At 46.8% G+C, this 15578-nt stretch overlaps 1 protein-coding gene and 1 long non-coding RNA gene across 2 annotated transcripts in view; one reads left to right on the forward strand and one right to left on the reverse strand.

The window, feature by feature from the left end:
* Positions 1-630: 630 nt before the first annotated feature.
* On the reverse strand, positions 631-5296 carry LOC144501406 (uncharacterized). The gene is made up of 3 exons (XR_013499102.1): positions 5168-5296; positions 3384-3506; positions 631-1368 (listed from the first exon to the last, which is right to left on the reverse strand). It is a non-coding gene; the product is annotated as an uncharacterized LOC144501406 (long non-coding RNA).
* A 13-nt stretch (positions 5297-5309) lies between these two features.
* The window catches only part of orai2 (ORAI calcium release-activated calcium modulator 2), a 48644-nt gene continuing 38375 nt past the window's right edge, over positions 5310-15578 (forward strand). The window contains exon 1 of the mRNA XM_078225132.1: positions 5310-5640. Coding sequence (XP_078081258.1) covers positions 5416-5640 — 225 coding nt within the window. The 5' untranslated portion in view covers positions 5310-5415. The remainder of the gene's footprint in view (positions 5641-15578) is intronic.

Here is a 15578-nt window from a genome sequence, read left to right on the forward strand (position 1 = left end):
GACTATTACTTAAATGGTAAAAAATTGGAGCATGCTGCTCAGCAGAGGGACCTGGGTGTCCTTGTGCATGAATCGCAAAAAGTTGGTTTGCAGGTGCAGCAGGTAATTAAGAAAGCAAATGGAATTTTGTCCTTCATTGCTAGAGGGATGGAGTTTAAAAAGAGAGAGATTATGTTGCAGCTGTATAAGGTGCTGGTGAGGCCACACCTGGAGTACTGTGTACAGTTTTGGTCTCCTTACTTGAGAAAGGATGTTCTGGCACAGGAGGGTGCAGAGGAGATTCACAAATTGCTTCCGGAGTTGAGAGGGTTGGCTTATGAGGACAGACTGAGTAGACTGGGACTATACTCATTGGAATCGAAAAGAGTGGGGGGGTGGGATCTCATAGAAACATATAAAATTATGAAGGGAATAGATAAGATAGAAGCAGGAAGGTTGTTTCCATTGGCGGATGAAACTAGAACTAGGGGGCATAGCCTCAAAATAAGAGGAGCAGACTTCGGACTGAGTTGAGGAGGAACTTCTTCACTCAAAGGGTTGTGAATCTGTGGAATTCCCTGCCCAGTGAAGCAGTTGAGGCTACCTCATTGAATGTTTTTAAGGCAAGGATAGATAAATTTTTGAACAGTAAAGGAATTAAGGGTTACGGTGAGCGGGCGGGTAAGTGGAGCTGAGTCCATGAAAAGATCAGCCATGACCTTATTGAATGGCGGAGCAGGCTCGAGGGGCCAGATGGCCTACTCCTGCTCCTAGTTCTTATGTTCTTATGTTCAAACAGAGTAATTGTCAATGAGGACCCACCAAAGTGTAATGAACTGCACTGCTGCATGGTAAGTATGAGTTCTATTACGGTGCATCCTCAGAAATCATTGTCCGGTAATTGTGTTTGAGCCTTTGTTGTTGTGGGGATTTCCAAGTGGGTCTAGGTCATTTTAGGCACGTTCCCCGCAGTAGGCCGGCTGGATGTCTTTGAGCATGATGGTGACTTGCTTGGCGTGGATGGCGCACAGGTTGGTGTCCTCCAACAGTCCCACCAGGTAAGCCTCGCTGGCCTCCTGCAAGGCCATGAAAGCCAAGCTCTGGAAGCGCAGGTTGGTCTTGAAGTCCTGGGCAATCTCCTGCACCAGGCGCTGGAAGGGCACCTTGTGGATCAGCAGCTCAGTGGATTTCTGGTAGCAGCAGATCTCCTGCAGTGCCAGGCTGGTAGTGGAGAGACTTCTTCACTCCACCTGTGGCTGGTGCGCTCTTGCGGGCAGCTTTGGTAGCCAGCTGCTTGCGGGGAGCATTCCCTCCGGTCGACTTGAGTGCTGCCTGATTGATCCTGGCCATTATGTTAAACTCTCTGTAACACAAAGGCTGCTGAATGTCCTGGGGGAGAGAGAGGAGGTGAATCAGTAGCAACAATGTAAACCTGTTTCTGCTTAGTGTAATTAAAATGATCATTTTTCACTCATTGTTGAAATCAAGTCTTGGAAGAGAGGTAGGACAGGGAGATTTAATTCTGGCATTAAGTAGCTATAAAATCCCAGTTTCCTCATCTTTAAACTTTAAAGCACACAACAAGAAAGGTGACAGTAAAGAACAACATTTACAATTAACTCCAATAATGGTTAGCTAGACAGTGCACTGAATTCTCTGGCTGCGCTGGTCTAAAAATTCCCACCTGATTGTCCGCAACCCTCCCGCTAAAATTCCAGCGGCAGGTTGGGTGGGAGAATTCCGGCCAGTACTCTTGAATTAGCCCCCAATCTAATCTATCTACTTTTCTAAATTCCGAGAGTATATCTGCCCCAAAACAACATCTCATAGGTTTTAACACTATGAGCCAAATCCAGCAGATAATTACCTGTAGTTTGCTTTTGGGAAACTGTCTGCTAATTTAGAGCGGACATTGCACAAAGACAGCTTTCTTCTGCTTTCTAAACAACAGTTTGATTCTGCGAGAGGAAGAGAAACCTCTATTTGCAAACTGGGCATGACTATGATCTAGGCCACTAGATTGCTAGACTCCACTTTGCTACTAGTCTAATCTGCATCTCACAAGCCCTCAGTGCAGCTAAGTGCCTATCAGTTTATTTTTTATCCAATTCTTTACTTTTCATTTTATTCCATCTTCGTAACACCTCTTTCTTTGATGACACAACTACACTGTGTGAGGTGGCCCCAACTGTCCTCGCCCTCGTGTTTTGTGCATTCATTTTCCTTGCAAATAGGAAACAAAAGATTTAAGACTGTTTCTACGGCAAGTGTTTACCAAATGCAGTGCATTCAAGTGAGGCTGACTATTAGACGATGCATCACGTTACTTACGGAGTGGGGTGAATGCCACGGTGGATGGATAAAAAGGCAGGTGAAGAAATGCATACAAAGTCAATAGTGGTTGCTGTTTAAATTCCGTGAGGACTGCTATGATGAATTACACTTGACAAAAAAGTCGGGAAGAGAAGAGGTTGTGCACTACAGGAAATAGATGAATTTGCAACTCCACTTATCATAGAATCCTACAGAGCAGAAGGAGGCCATTCGGCCCATCGAGTCTGCACCGACCACAATTCCATCCAGGCCCTACCCCATAACCCCATGCATTCACCTTATCTAGTCCCCCTGACACTAAGCGGCAATTTAGCCAATCCACCTAACCCGCACATCTTTGGAGTGTGGGAGGAAACCGGAGCACCCAGAGGAAACACACGCAGACACGGGGAGAACGTGCAGACTCCATACAGACAGTGCCCCAAGCCGGGAATTGAGCCCGTGTCCCTGGCGCTGTGAGGCAGCAGTGCTAACCACTGTGCCATCATGCTGCCCCTAGGTTTTGCCATCACAATCGCCACTACTGTCCCGTTCCCTGTTCTCCGCTCAGGACCCTCCTCTGCATTATTAATGGGCCTCATGTGTTCCACTTGCCCTCACTGCAGAGTTGCTCAATCACCCCAGTTTCTCCTAAAATCCATTTGCTCCAGCCGTCCACATTCAATTAAATGAACCATTAAAAAAAAACATATAGCTTCACTATTCATGAATCCAGGACATGTTAAACTTGCTTGGTGTCTCTCCAGAGTATCACAATTTCTATTTACTGTATGTTCCCTGTGCTTCCTACCAGAATTCACCCTTTTCTGTGTTGGATCACAAAGCACTCAAATATTTCACTAATCTCTGAATCACTTGGGTATTTCCACTTTATATTTAGTTTGTTGAAGTTCTTTATTGAAATAATTTCCTGTTTACACTTCCCTCCCTTATCTTTTATTGAAGTCAATGTTCCTTTTCTACCCCTGTGTATATTCAGCACATTAATTTTCCCTTTCTCACATTAAAGGTATGTAACCAGTGCAGTTTACTATGTGATTTACCATCTCAAATGCAATCAATTCATTTACCTTCCTAGATATTGCCAGCAAGGAAGGACACATCATCTCCTTTTTTGTCTGCTCGATCTTTGCTGAGTGCTCATTATAGGTTTGTATCTCCTAGTGTTCGCTGTGGGTTAATATTCCTGTAACCTGGATCAGAAAGGAGTCAGATATTAAAAAAATGAAGAGCACTCAGAAACAACTTGCATTTATATAGCGCCTCTAGCACAGTCAAACATTCTGTGGTGTTTCACAGGGAGTGACCAGAAAAAATTGACGCAGAGCCAAAGAAGGACATACCAGGATAAGTCGGAGAGAGATAAATTTTAAACAATCTCTTAAATGAGGAGAGAGAGTTGGTGAGGTAGAGAGACTGACAGAGTGCATTGCAGAGCTTAGGGTTAGACAGGTGGGGTGGGATTTCCTGCGACCTTTGCAGGAAATCCCTTTGCAGTGATGGAGGCGGCCCACTATTGGTCGGCAGTGGAAGCTCCCAGTCTCACTGCTGTCAACAGGGCGTACTGTTGTATGCCCCATGTATACACCAATATTGACCATTAATATTAGTATCTGTCCATTGTACACACCGGTACTGACCATTAATACCAGTATCTGCCCATTGTCCACACCACTATTGACCATTAATATCGATATCTGCACATTGTATACACCAGTATTGACCACTAGTATCAGTGTCTGCCTATTGTACACACCAGTACTGACCATTAATATCAGTATCTGCCCACTGTACCCACCGGTATTGAACATTAATATCAGTATCTGTCCATTGTACACACCGGTATTGACCATTAAAATCAGTATATGTCCATTCTACACACTGGTACTGACCATTAATATCAGTATCTGCCCATTTTACACAAGTACTGACCATTTATATCAGTATCTGCCCATTGTACACACAAGTACTGGTCACGAATATCAGTATCAGCTCATTATATACACCGGTACTGACCATTTATATCAGTATCTGCCCATTGCACACAGCAACATTGACCATTAATTTCAGTATATGTTCATTGTACACACCAGTATTGACCATTATTAACAATATCTGCCCATTGTACACAGCAATATTGACCATTAATATCAGTATCTACCCATTGTACACACCAGTACTGACCGTTAATATCAGTATCTGCCCATTGTACACACTGGTACTGACCGTTAATAACAGTATCTGCCCATTGTACACATCAATGCTGACCATTAATATCAGTCTCTAGCTCATTGTACACACTGGGACTGACCATTAATACCAGTATCTGCCCGTTGTACACACAGGTACTGACCATTAATACCAGTATCTCCCCATTGTACACACCAGTATTGACCATTAATACCAGTATCTCCCCATTGTACACACCAGTATTGACCATTAATATCAGTATCTGCCCATTGTGCACATCGGTAGTGACCATTTATATCAGTATCTGCCCATTGTACACACAAGTCCTGACCATTGAACACACCAGTACTGACCAATATCAGTATCTGCATATCGTGCACACCAGTACTGACCATTAATATCAGTATCTGCACATTGTACGCACTGGTATTGACCATTAAGATCAGTATTTGCCCATTCAACACACCAGTACTGACCATTGTCAATATCTGTCCACTGGTATTGACCATTAATATCAGTATCTGCCCATTGCACACAACAACATTGACCATTAATATCAGTATCTGCCCATTGCACACAACAACATTGACCATTAATATCAGTATCTGCCCATTGCACACAACAACATTGACCATTAATATCAGTATCTGCCCATTGTACACACCGGTATTGATTGGGGTTGGCTGCAGATGACTCAGGGAGGTGTCCTAGCGCATGCGTCCTGGTGGCGGAGGCGAGCAATGCGGTGCCGCGTGCTGTTCCCGGTGGCGCGCCTGTTCCGCGGCCGCGCGCTGTTCCCGGTGGCGCGCCTGTTCCCGCGGCCGCGCGCTGAGCCGGCGCTGTTCCCGGGGCTGCGCTGCGTTCGGTGCGGGCTCTCCGGGCTCCCGACTCTTCTCCACCCGCAGCCCCGCCATGAGCTCGGAGCGCTCGGCGCCGGCCGGATCCCCCGCTCCCCCGGGCTCGGAGCCCGATGCCGGCGCGACCGACTACCGCGACTGGGTGAGGCGCAGCTACTTGGAGCTGGTCTCCTCCAACCACCACTCGGTGCAGGCTCTCTCCTGGAGGAAGCTCTACCTCAGCCGGGCCAAACTCAAAGCATCAAGCCGCACATCAGCGCTGCTGTCCGGCTTCGCCATGGTGAGTGAGGCCGGGGAAACCGTCTGCCCCCCCACCCATCACTGCCCCCCCCCCAACCCATCACTGCCCCCCCCCCAACCCATCACTGCCCCCCCCCCAACCCATCACTGCCCCCCCCCCAACCCATCACTGCCCCCCCCCAACCCATCACTGCCCCCCCCAACCCATCACTGCCCCCCCCCAACCCATCACTGCCCCCCCCAACCCATCACTGCCCCCCCCCCAACCCATCACTGCCCCCCCCCAACCCATCACTGCCCCCCCCAACCCATCACTGCCCCCCCCCCAACCCATCACTGCCCCCCCCCAACCCATCACTGCCCCCCCCCCAACCCATCACTGCCCCCCCCCAACCCATCACTGCCCCCCCCAACCCATCACTGCCCCCCCCAACCCATCACTGCCCCCCCCAACCCATCACTGCCCCCCCCAACCCATCACTGCCCCCCCCAACCCATCACTGCCCCCCCAACCCATCACTGCCCCCCCCAACCCATCACTGCCCCCCCCCAACCCATCACTGCCCCCCCCAACCCATCACTGCCCCCCCAACCCATCACTGCCCCCCCCCAACCCATCACTGCCCCCCCGCAACCCATCACTGCCCCCCCCCAACCCATCACTGCCCCCCCCAACCCATCACTGCCCCCCCCCAACCCATCACTGCCCCCCCCCAACCCATCACTGCCCCCCCCAACCCATCACTGCCCCCCCCAACCCATCACTGCCCCCCCCAACCCATCACTGCCCCCCCAACCCATCACTGCCCCCCCAACCCATCACTGCCCCCCCAACCCATCACTGCCCCCCCAACCCATCACTGCCCCCCCAACCCATCGCTGCCCCCCCCAACCCATCACTGCCCCCCCAACCCATCACTGCCCCCCCCACCCATCACTGCCCCCCCCACCCATCACTGCCCCCCCCCACCCATCACTGCCCCCCCACCCATCACTGCCCCCCCACCCATCACTGCCCCCCCACCCATCACTGCCCCCCCCACCCATCACTGCCCCCCCCACCCATCAGTGCCCCCCCCCACCCATCACTGCCCCCCCCACCCATCACTGCCCCCCCCCACCCATCACTGCCCCCCCCACCCATCACTGCCCCCCCCACCCATCACTGCCCCCCCCACCCATCACTGCCCCCCCCACCCATCACTGCCCCCCCCACCCATCACTGCCCCCCCCACCCATCACTGCCCCCCCCACCCATCACTGCCCCCCCCACCCATCACTGCCCCCCCCACCCATCACTGCCCCCCCCCACCCATCACTGCCCCCCCCACCCATCACTGCCCCCCCCACCCATCACTGCCCCCCCCACCCATCACTGCCCCCCCCACCCATCACTGCCCCCCCCACCCATCTACGTTATTATTGACTATTACCCATTGTTCATTGTCCAAACACCAACCAAACGCAAACTCCTGACTCTGGACAATAAATACAGCTCATCTCTGCTGGAAAGATTTGAGGAATGAAAGGGGAAGATGTCTGATACACGTTTTGGGGGTGAAGGAAATGGTGGAGGTGTCTGTCCATGTAAATTGGGATGAAGGAATACCGGTTTTCTTTGTGAAAGAAGCGGGTGTGTGGCTATATATTTAGTGGTGAAGGCGTGACTGGATTGCTTGGGAAGGTGGTGGGGCTAATATCTTGCAGCAAGATTTACACTGATTATAATGTGATTCCTTTTATTTATTATTGCCACATGTATTGGGATACAGTGAAAAGTATTGTTTCTTGCGTGCTATACAGACAAACATACCGTTCATAGAGTATATAGGGGGGAAGGAAAGGAGAGGGTGCAGAGTGTGGTGTTACAGTCATCTTCACCTGCTGATTTGAGGCCTGATGCTGCTTGGCAATGATGCTGTCCCAGGCTTTGCTGAAGAATACCACACAGAGGGTGTACATTTCAGCCGATGCCCAGTTCATTCAATTTTAAATTATTTCCTCTATAATTGAAAATCCTGCAAACTCACAACCCAAGCTTTGGAAGGACATCATCCGAAAAGTAGCACGTACAGGGGACCCGGGTTCGATCCCCGACTTGGGTCACTGTCAGTGCGGAGTTTGCATGTTCTCCCCGTGTCTGCGTGGGTTTCCTCCGGGTACTCCGGTTTCCTCCCATAGTCCAAAGCTGTGCGGGTTAGGTTGATTGACCATGCTAAATTGCCTCTTGGTGTCAGGGGACTAGCTAGAGTAAATGCATGGGGTTACAGGAATAGAGCCTGGATGGGATTGTGGTCGGTGCAGACTCGATAGGCCGAATGGCCTCCTTCTGCACTGTAGGATTCTATGATGATAGATGATGACCAGGTTGATACCGGAGATGAGGGGTTTGGATTATGAGGAGAGGCTGAGGAGATTGGGTTTGTACTCGTTGGAGTTTAGAAGGATGAGGGGGGATCTTATGGAGACTTATAAGATAATGCGGGGGCTGGATAGGGTGGAGGCGGAGAGATTCTTTCCACTTAGTAAGGAAGTTAAAACTAGAGGACACAGCCCCAAAATAAAGGGGGGTCGGTTTAGGACAGAGTTGAGGAGGAACTTCTTCTCCCAGAGGGTGGTGAATCTCTGGAATTCTCTGCCCACTGAGGTGGTGGAGGCTACCTCGCTGAATATGTTTAAAGCGCGGATGGATGGATTCCTGATCGGTAAGGGAATTAAGGGTTATGAGGATCAAGCGGGTAAGTGGTACTGATCCACGTCAGATCAGCCATGATCTTATTGAATGGCGGGGCAGGCTCGAGGGGCTAGATGGCCTACTCCTGCTCCTATTTCTTATGTTCTTATGATTCTATTTTGCATTTAACATGCACACTATTATGCTGCAATCAGTGGTTGGGGAAATCAGCCCAAACTGAAGAAGTTGGTTTCCTGATATTTAGTACATGTGTAATGTTATTTCTTCAGCGATCAGTGTTACTATCTGTTTACATCTCTGCTTTGCAGGTGTGACTTATCAAAAAGCAGAATAAAGTCTATTTTAAGGTTGTTACACTTGATAAGTTGTTTTGCATTTGAATTAGGCAGTGTTTTGAATTAAGCAGCATGGAAAACAAAGCAAAGTAGGAATATCCTGAAAGTATCAGGTAATTTAAAGTGATTTTTGAACAAACAATCAGGATTCAGACAAAATTCAAAATACTATTAGGTGCTGAGAATCTGAAACAGTGCCCCAAACACTCAGCAGGTCAGGAAGAGAGGAAGATAGGGTTAACATTCCAGGTTGATTACATCTGTTAAGAGTTTAACCATACCTACTGCTCTCCACAATTCTGCTTGACCTGCCGAATGTTTCCGGCGATTTATGACTTTACATTTGCCCATGTTTGGCCGTGCTGTGGCTTGCAGAGTTTGACTGCCAGCCGACAAGTGATTTTATCTGCTTTTACATTGTGGAGTGTTTTAATGTTGCTAATTCCAAAGTGTGGGTCTACCGCAGGCGCTGGCAGGTTGGCTCACCAGCAGACCTGGTTTAACAACTAAATGGCTGTTCCTAATGGCTTTCATTTGTGCTCTGAGGTTATCCAAGAATCACTACCTCAGTAACTGACAGCACTTGCACCCTATAACTAAATTTGTCGTTATCAATGTAAGGGCAACATTAATCTCTTCCTGTAAGCACATTGGTTCAGACCTTAACTGAGCCATCCATGTTGGGTTTCTACAGGGCGGCACGGTGGCACAGTGGTTAACACTGCTGCCTCAATGCCAGGGACCCGAGTTCAATTCTGGCCTTGGGTGACTGTGGCGTTTGCACATTCTCCCAGTGTTTCCTCCGGGTGCTCCGGTTTCCTCCCACAGTCCAAAGATGTGTGGGTTAGGTTGGTTAGCCATGCTAAATTGCCCCTTAGTGTCAGGGGGACTAGCTAGGGTAAATACATGGGGTTAGGGGGATATATAGGGCCTGTTGTCGGTGCAGGCTCGATGGGCCAAATGGACACCTCCTGCACTGTCGGGATTCTAATTGAGTAATGATTGGTCAGTCTCCAGTCAGTAAACGATTTTGGTGACTGATCATTTTGCTACATTCATGCTACATCATCATTTTTGTTGCCGGAAGCATTGATATCATTGCAATTCTGTAGGCAGGGCTGTAATTCAATCCGCAAGCCTCGTATCACTTGCAAGATTTATGAGCTGAGAATAATTTCATCGAAACGTATCCTTCATCTGCTGCGCTCTGGCTTTTAAATACGTGTGCTTCAAGTACAGGGAGAGTTAGCCTACTTAATTTTCCAAAATTTGTCAAGTATTTTTCTGCAACGCGAGTGTTAAGACTGCTTCTGTGTCCCTCTGACATCCAGCAGTGATTATTCATCACTTCTGGTGGCCTCCTGGTAACAGCAAGCTTCTGGCTTGTAATACAATTATCAAGACATTAAACGGGCATAAATTGTAAGAACAGGCACACTTGCATTTATTTACAACCTTTCACACCCATAACTTTTGAAATGCAGTCTCTTTTGTAATGTTGACTAAGACAAGATTTAAGCTCAGCAAGGCTCCACAAGCAGCAGTGATAAACAACCACTTACTCTGTGGTGGTGCTGATGATTTCTTGTGGGAGAGATGGATGCTCCCAATCTTACACATCCACCTGAGAGTGCAAATAGACCCTTAATTTAACACCTCATCCGTAGGCTAGTTTACACCAAAACATTTTGTCTAAATTGGATAAAGCTTTCATCTATTTTATAGCAGCGATTGATTTCTGTGTTGAGGCATCAGATGATCACTGCTAACTCCTTTTGGGGTGGGGTGGGGTGGGGGGGGGGGAGCCTAATAAACTGTCTATTACGCTTGTGTATATAAACCTATGAACTCTACCATAGCGCTATAAGAAATGGCCATGTGTAGTCACATAGTCCAAAGATGTGTGGCTTCGGTTGATTGACCATGCAGAATTACCCCTTAATGTCAGGGGAATTAGTAGGGTAAACTTGTGGCATTTCAGGGATAGGGCCTGGTTGGGATTGTTGTCGGTGCAGGCTCGATGGGCTGAATGGCCGCCTCCTGCACTGTTGGAATTCTATAATTCTAAAGCAACATTAACTCCTCATGCTACGAGCCACAAAACTAAAAAAAGAACCCATCAGCTTCCGATGAAGAGGGAGAGATATACAAAATTTTGGCCAAACTTCACATCCTAGTGGTATTAGTGTTAGACTATTGATCCAGAAATTCAGCTAATGTTCTGGGCACTCTGGTTCAAATCCCGCCATGGTAGATGGTGGAATTTGAATTCAATTTTAAAAAAATCTGGAATTAAGAATCTACTGATGACCATGAAACTATTGTCGATTGTCGGAAAAGTCCATCTGGTTCACTAATGTCCTTTCGGGAAGGAGTCTGCCGTCCTTACCTGGTCTGGCCTGCATGTGACTCCAGAGCCATAGCAATGTGGTTGACTCTCAACTGCCCTCGGGCAACAAAGGATGGGCAATAAATGCTGGCCAGCCAGTGATGCCCAGGTCCCACGAATAAAAAAAAAATCATGCCAGCTGGAGTTCACAGAAACATTCTCCATTCTTTCAAATTCCAACCAGCTTATTCCTCTCTGCTAATGTGCTCTGACCTTCTGTAATATTTAGTGGTGACCTATCCAGACTCCCAGTGCCGATTTTGAATCTTTTTAATCTACTTGGCTGCCTCTGCTTCCTTGTGTCTAATCTTGCTGGGCTTTTTCCAGTTTTAAAAGCAATTGAAGTCTCATAAATATTGCAGTGATGAAGAATGTGTTAACAATTACACTCGAGCTATTCGCAAGCCAGAAGCTCATCAGATATTGCATTTAATCCATTTTCCCGTCTGCCTCAGAAACCTGGACAATAAGTAAAGGTCTGGGGAAGGAAATCGAGACTTTGAAATATGGATGCTAAGACTTGAGCTAAAAATCCCATCTACAGACCATAAGACAAATGAAAGAGGTGCTTGTAATTGCAAGAGCAAAAAAGAAAAATCTTTATCAAGTGACATCTGGAAAGAAAATGTCAATATTTTGGATATTTGATCAGAGCTAAAAAGATCTGGAGGTTAACATGAAGAGCAGCAAAAAGAGGTTGATGTAGCCGTAGCTGGATGATGGACATCACAGAGCAGTTGTGGACAAACTGCAGTAAGGACAGACTAGCGTGATACACATCCATCTCCCGGCAGGGCTAAGCTACAGCAGACGGAAGGACTGAATGAGTAAACAGCTGAATGGTCCTCGTTCTTAGCTGGTGGTTCAAAACTTGGGGGAGCAAACTACTCTTTCGGGAAAGAAATTTGACCTGTGTCCAAGATAATTTTCTGAGTCCTCAAGTCCTCAATTTCTAATTCTCTCTGGCAGTATTTATATTGTGGATGTGAACTTATGGTAAAATGTAATGGTGATTAAATGAGCTTCTGTCAGTTCACAGTTATCCTACATTTGACCCACTCTGGTTGGATCTCAAACACAAGAGCTGCTGAGTTTCTATGTTAGTTTATTCCCATCAGGGGCATGCTTGAAGGAGATTCAATTGGAGTATTTGTTATAGTAATCTTCAATCTCAAGCCAAAAGACATGGTATTTGAGAGAAATGGGAGTGCAAAAGAGAGCTGTCGTCAATACATGGAGTGAATTTGAGTATAGTTAGAAATAGTGACTGGCTGGAGAAATAAGAAACTTTAGAAAAGCAATCAATGGTTTAAGCATGGAGAGAATGTTTCTAGGCAGTGTGCTGGGAGTGGGTCACATGGAGCATTTTGGCTTTGCATCAATACAAACTTATTGTAGGTCAGGTCCAAAGTTGCCTGAATCAAATTTAAACAAATAGTGTAGGAGCAGCCCCTGAGCTGTGTAATGATATTTTGCGGTCTCACCCTTGCTAACAAGTTCAGCCATTGGTGAGCTGCAGCTTGCAAATCTTCCTCCTCATTTTTAACAATATCTGCCCCTTCGTTGTTTTGTTGTGTTTCTTTCAGCTTAAGTATGTAATGCCTTGCATTTCTGTAACTGCTGTTTGCCATTCATAGTGTTTGCAAATACCCTGGAATGATATCACTTTCTGCGGAATGCATAAGTGCTGTTTTATGTAGGACATGATTTACATCCCATGTGTGCGCTGATCTGGCATCTTTCCAGCATGGGTTAGGAGTTGGACATCTGGATTTTCCAAGTGCCCTTCTTTTAGTGGCAGTAGTAACCCATTTTGACCAATGTTTAAATTAAATTGGATTTGGCCGATTGGGAAGTCTAGGTTGATGATTCTGCAGAGACTTTTCTGTTTCCACCTAGCTGAAAATGCCTTGGGACATTTTACTACAGGTAGACAGGGTGTTGAAGAAGGCGCTTGGCATGCTTGCCTTCATTGGTCAGAGCACTGAGTGCAGGAGTTGGGACGTTGTGTTACATTGGTACGGCCACATTTGGAGTACTGCGTACAATTCTGGTCATCCTGCTATAGGAAGATGTTATTAAACTGGAAAGGGTGCAAAAAAGATTTACAAGGATGTTACCGGGACTGGAAGGTTTGAATTATAAGGAGAGGCTGGATAGGCTGGGGTTTTTTTTCCCTGGAGCGTAGGAAGATGAGGTATGATCTTATAGAGGTTTATAAAATCATGAGGGGCATAGATAAGGGGAATAGTCAAGATCTTTTCCACAGGATAGGGGAGTCCAAAACTAGAGATTTAAGGTGAGAAGGGACAGATTTAAAAGCGGCACGGTAGCACAGTGGTTAGCACTGCTGCTTCACAGCTCCAGGGACCTGGGTTCGATACCCGGCTTGGGTCACTGTCTGTGTGGAGTTTGCACATTCTCGTCGTGTTTGCGTGGGTTTCCTCCGGGTGCTCCGGTTTCCTCCCACAGTCCAAAGATGTGAGGGTTAGGTTGATTGGCCATGCTAAAAATTGCCCTTAGTGTCCTAAGATGCGTAGGTTAGAGGGATTAGCGGGTAAATGTGTGGGGGTAGGGCCTGGGTGGGATTGTGGTCGGTGCAGACTCGATGGGCCGAATGGCCTCTTTCTGTACTGTAGGGTTTCTATGTTTCTAATGTTTTCACACAGAAGGTGGTGTGTATATGGAATGAACTGCCAGAGGAGGTGGTAGAGGCAGGTACAATTACAACATGTAAAATATATTTGGAGAAGTACATGGATGGGAAAGGTTTAGAGGGATATGGGTCAAACACAGGAAAATAGGACTAGTTCAGTTTAGGGAACCTGGTCGGTCTGGACGAGTTGGGCCGAAGGGCCTGTTTCCGTGCTGTATCTCTCTATGACTCTAATTAGTTTGTTTTGTGAAGTGGCTTTATCATGGTTGCACGGTGAACAAGTTTTCCATACATTAACAGAATTTTCAAGCACCCATAGTTCCACAGGACCTTGCAGCACAGAAGGAGGCCACTCAACCCATCAAGCCTGTGCCAGTTTTTTGAAAGAGTATCCAATTTAGTCCCTTTTCTCAGCTTTTTCCTCATAAAGTCATTCCAAATTCAAATTGGATGTCCCCTCTGTGCATTCTTTGGAAATCTGTCTTGTGGATGGTGTAACCGTCTTGACCCTATCCTTTCAATCTTTGTCTGGTGCTCTGCATTCACCCTGTCAGTTCAGGCCACACAACTTACTGTTCTCCAATGAAAACGGATGATTCACTCAGCCAGTTGTATAAAAATTCCATTCGTTTCCCTATCCTAACAATCCATCCACAACCATTGTAGCCCTTTGATATATATTAGCTTTGTCTCCGTGGCATTACTCTTTGCCCGAGTTTGAAAGTTGCAATTCAAAACCCCACTTCAGGATTTGAGCCCATAATCCAGGCTGACGCCTCAGTGTAATGTTGTCTCAGTGTAATGTTGTTGGGGATATTGTCTTTTAGATGAGGTGTGGCACTAGAATGCTAAATGCCTTTTTGGGGTGTGCTTAAAACATACTAGTGCACGATTCAAAGAAGAGCAGGAACACTCACCCAACATGCACACCTCTCAACACTGCCACTGAGGAATTACAGTAAGAAGTTTAACAACACCAGGTTAAAGTCCAACAGGTTTATTTGGTAGCAAAAGCCACACAAGCTTTCGAAGCTCTAAGCCCCTTCTTCAGGTGAGTGGGAATTCTGTTCACAAACAGAGTTTATAAAGACACAGACTCAATTTACATGAATAATGGTTGGAATGCGAATACTTACAACTAATCAAGTCTTTAAGAAACAAAACAATGGGAGTGGAGAGAGCATCAAGACAGGCTAAAAAGATGTGTATTGTCTCCAGACAAGACAGCCAGTGAAACTGGCTTTTAAATTCGTCCAGACAACTTGTCCAGACCGACCAGGTTCCCTATCCAGTGAATTTCACTGGCTGTCTTGTCTGGAGACAATACACATCTTTTTAGCCTGTCTTGATGCTCTCTCCACTCCCATTGTTTTGTTTCTTAAAGACTTGATTAGTTGTAAGTATTCGCATTCCAACCATTATTCATGTAAATTGAGTCTGTGTCTTTATAAACTCTGTTTGTGAACAGAATTCCCACTCACCTGAAGAAGGGGCTTAGAGCTTCGAAAGCTTGTGTGGCTTTTGCTACCAAATAAACCTGTTGGACTTTAACCTGGTGTTGTTAAACTTCTTACTGTGTTTACCCCAGTCCAACGCCGGCATCTCCACATCATGACTGAGGAATTAACCAGTCATTTGTTTTATTGCTGTTTTTGGGCCCTTGTTTTTTACAAATTGGCTTCTTCATTTGTCTGCCAACTAACAGTGGCTAAATTTTAAAAATAACTCATTGGCTTTAAAGCACTTTGGAGTGTCTTGAGAATGTGAACGGAGCTGGATAAATGCAAGTAGTTTTTATTCATCCTGGAGTGTTAGTATTGCTGGAAGTCCAGCATTTATTGTCCATCCCAAATGCCCTCGTGAAGATGCTGGTGGGAAGCTGTTTCCTTGATTACAGCTGTGT

The sequence above is a fragment of the Mustelus asterias genome, chromosome 12 (genome assembly GCF_964213995.1).
Source record: "Mustelus asterias chromosome 12, sMusAst1.hap1.1, whole genome shotgun sequence".
Classification (NCBI taxonomy): domain Eukaryota; kingdom Metazoa; phylum Chordata; class Chondrichthyes; order Carcharhiniformes; family Triakidae; genus Mustelus; species Mustelus asterias.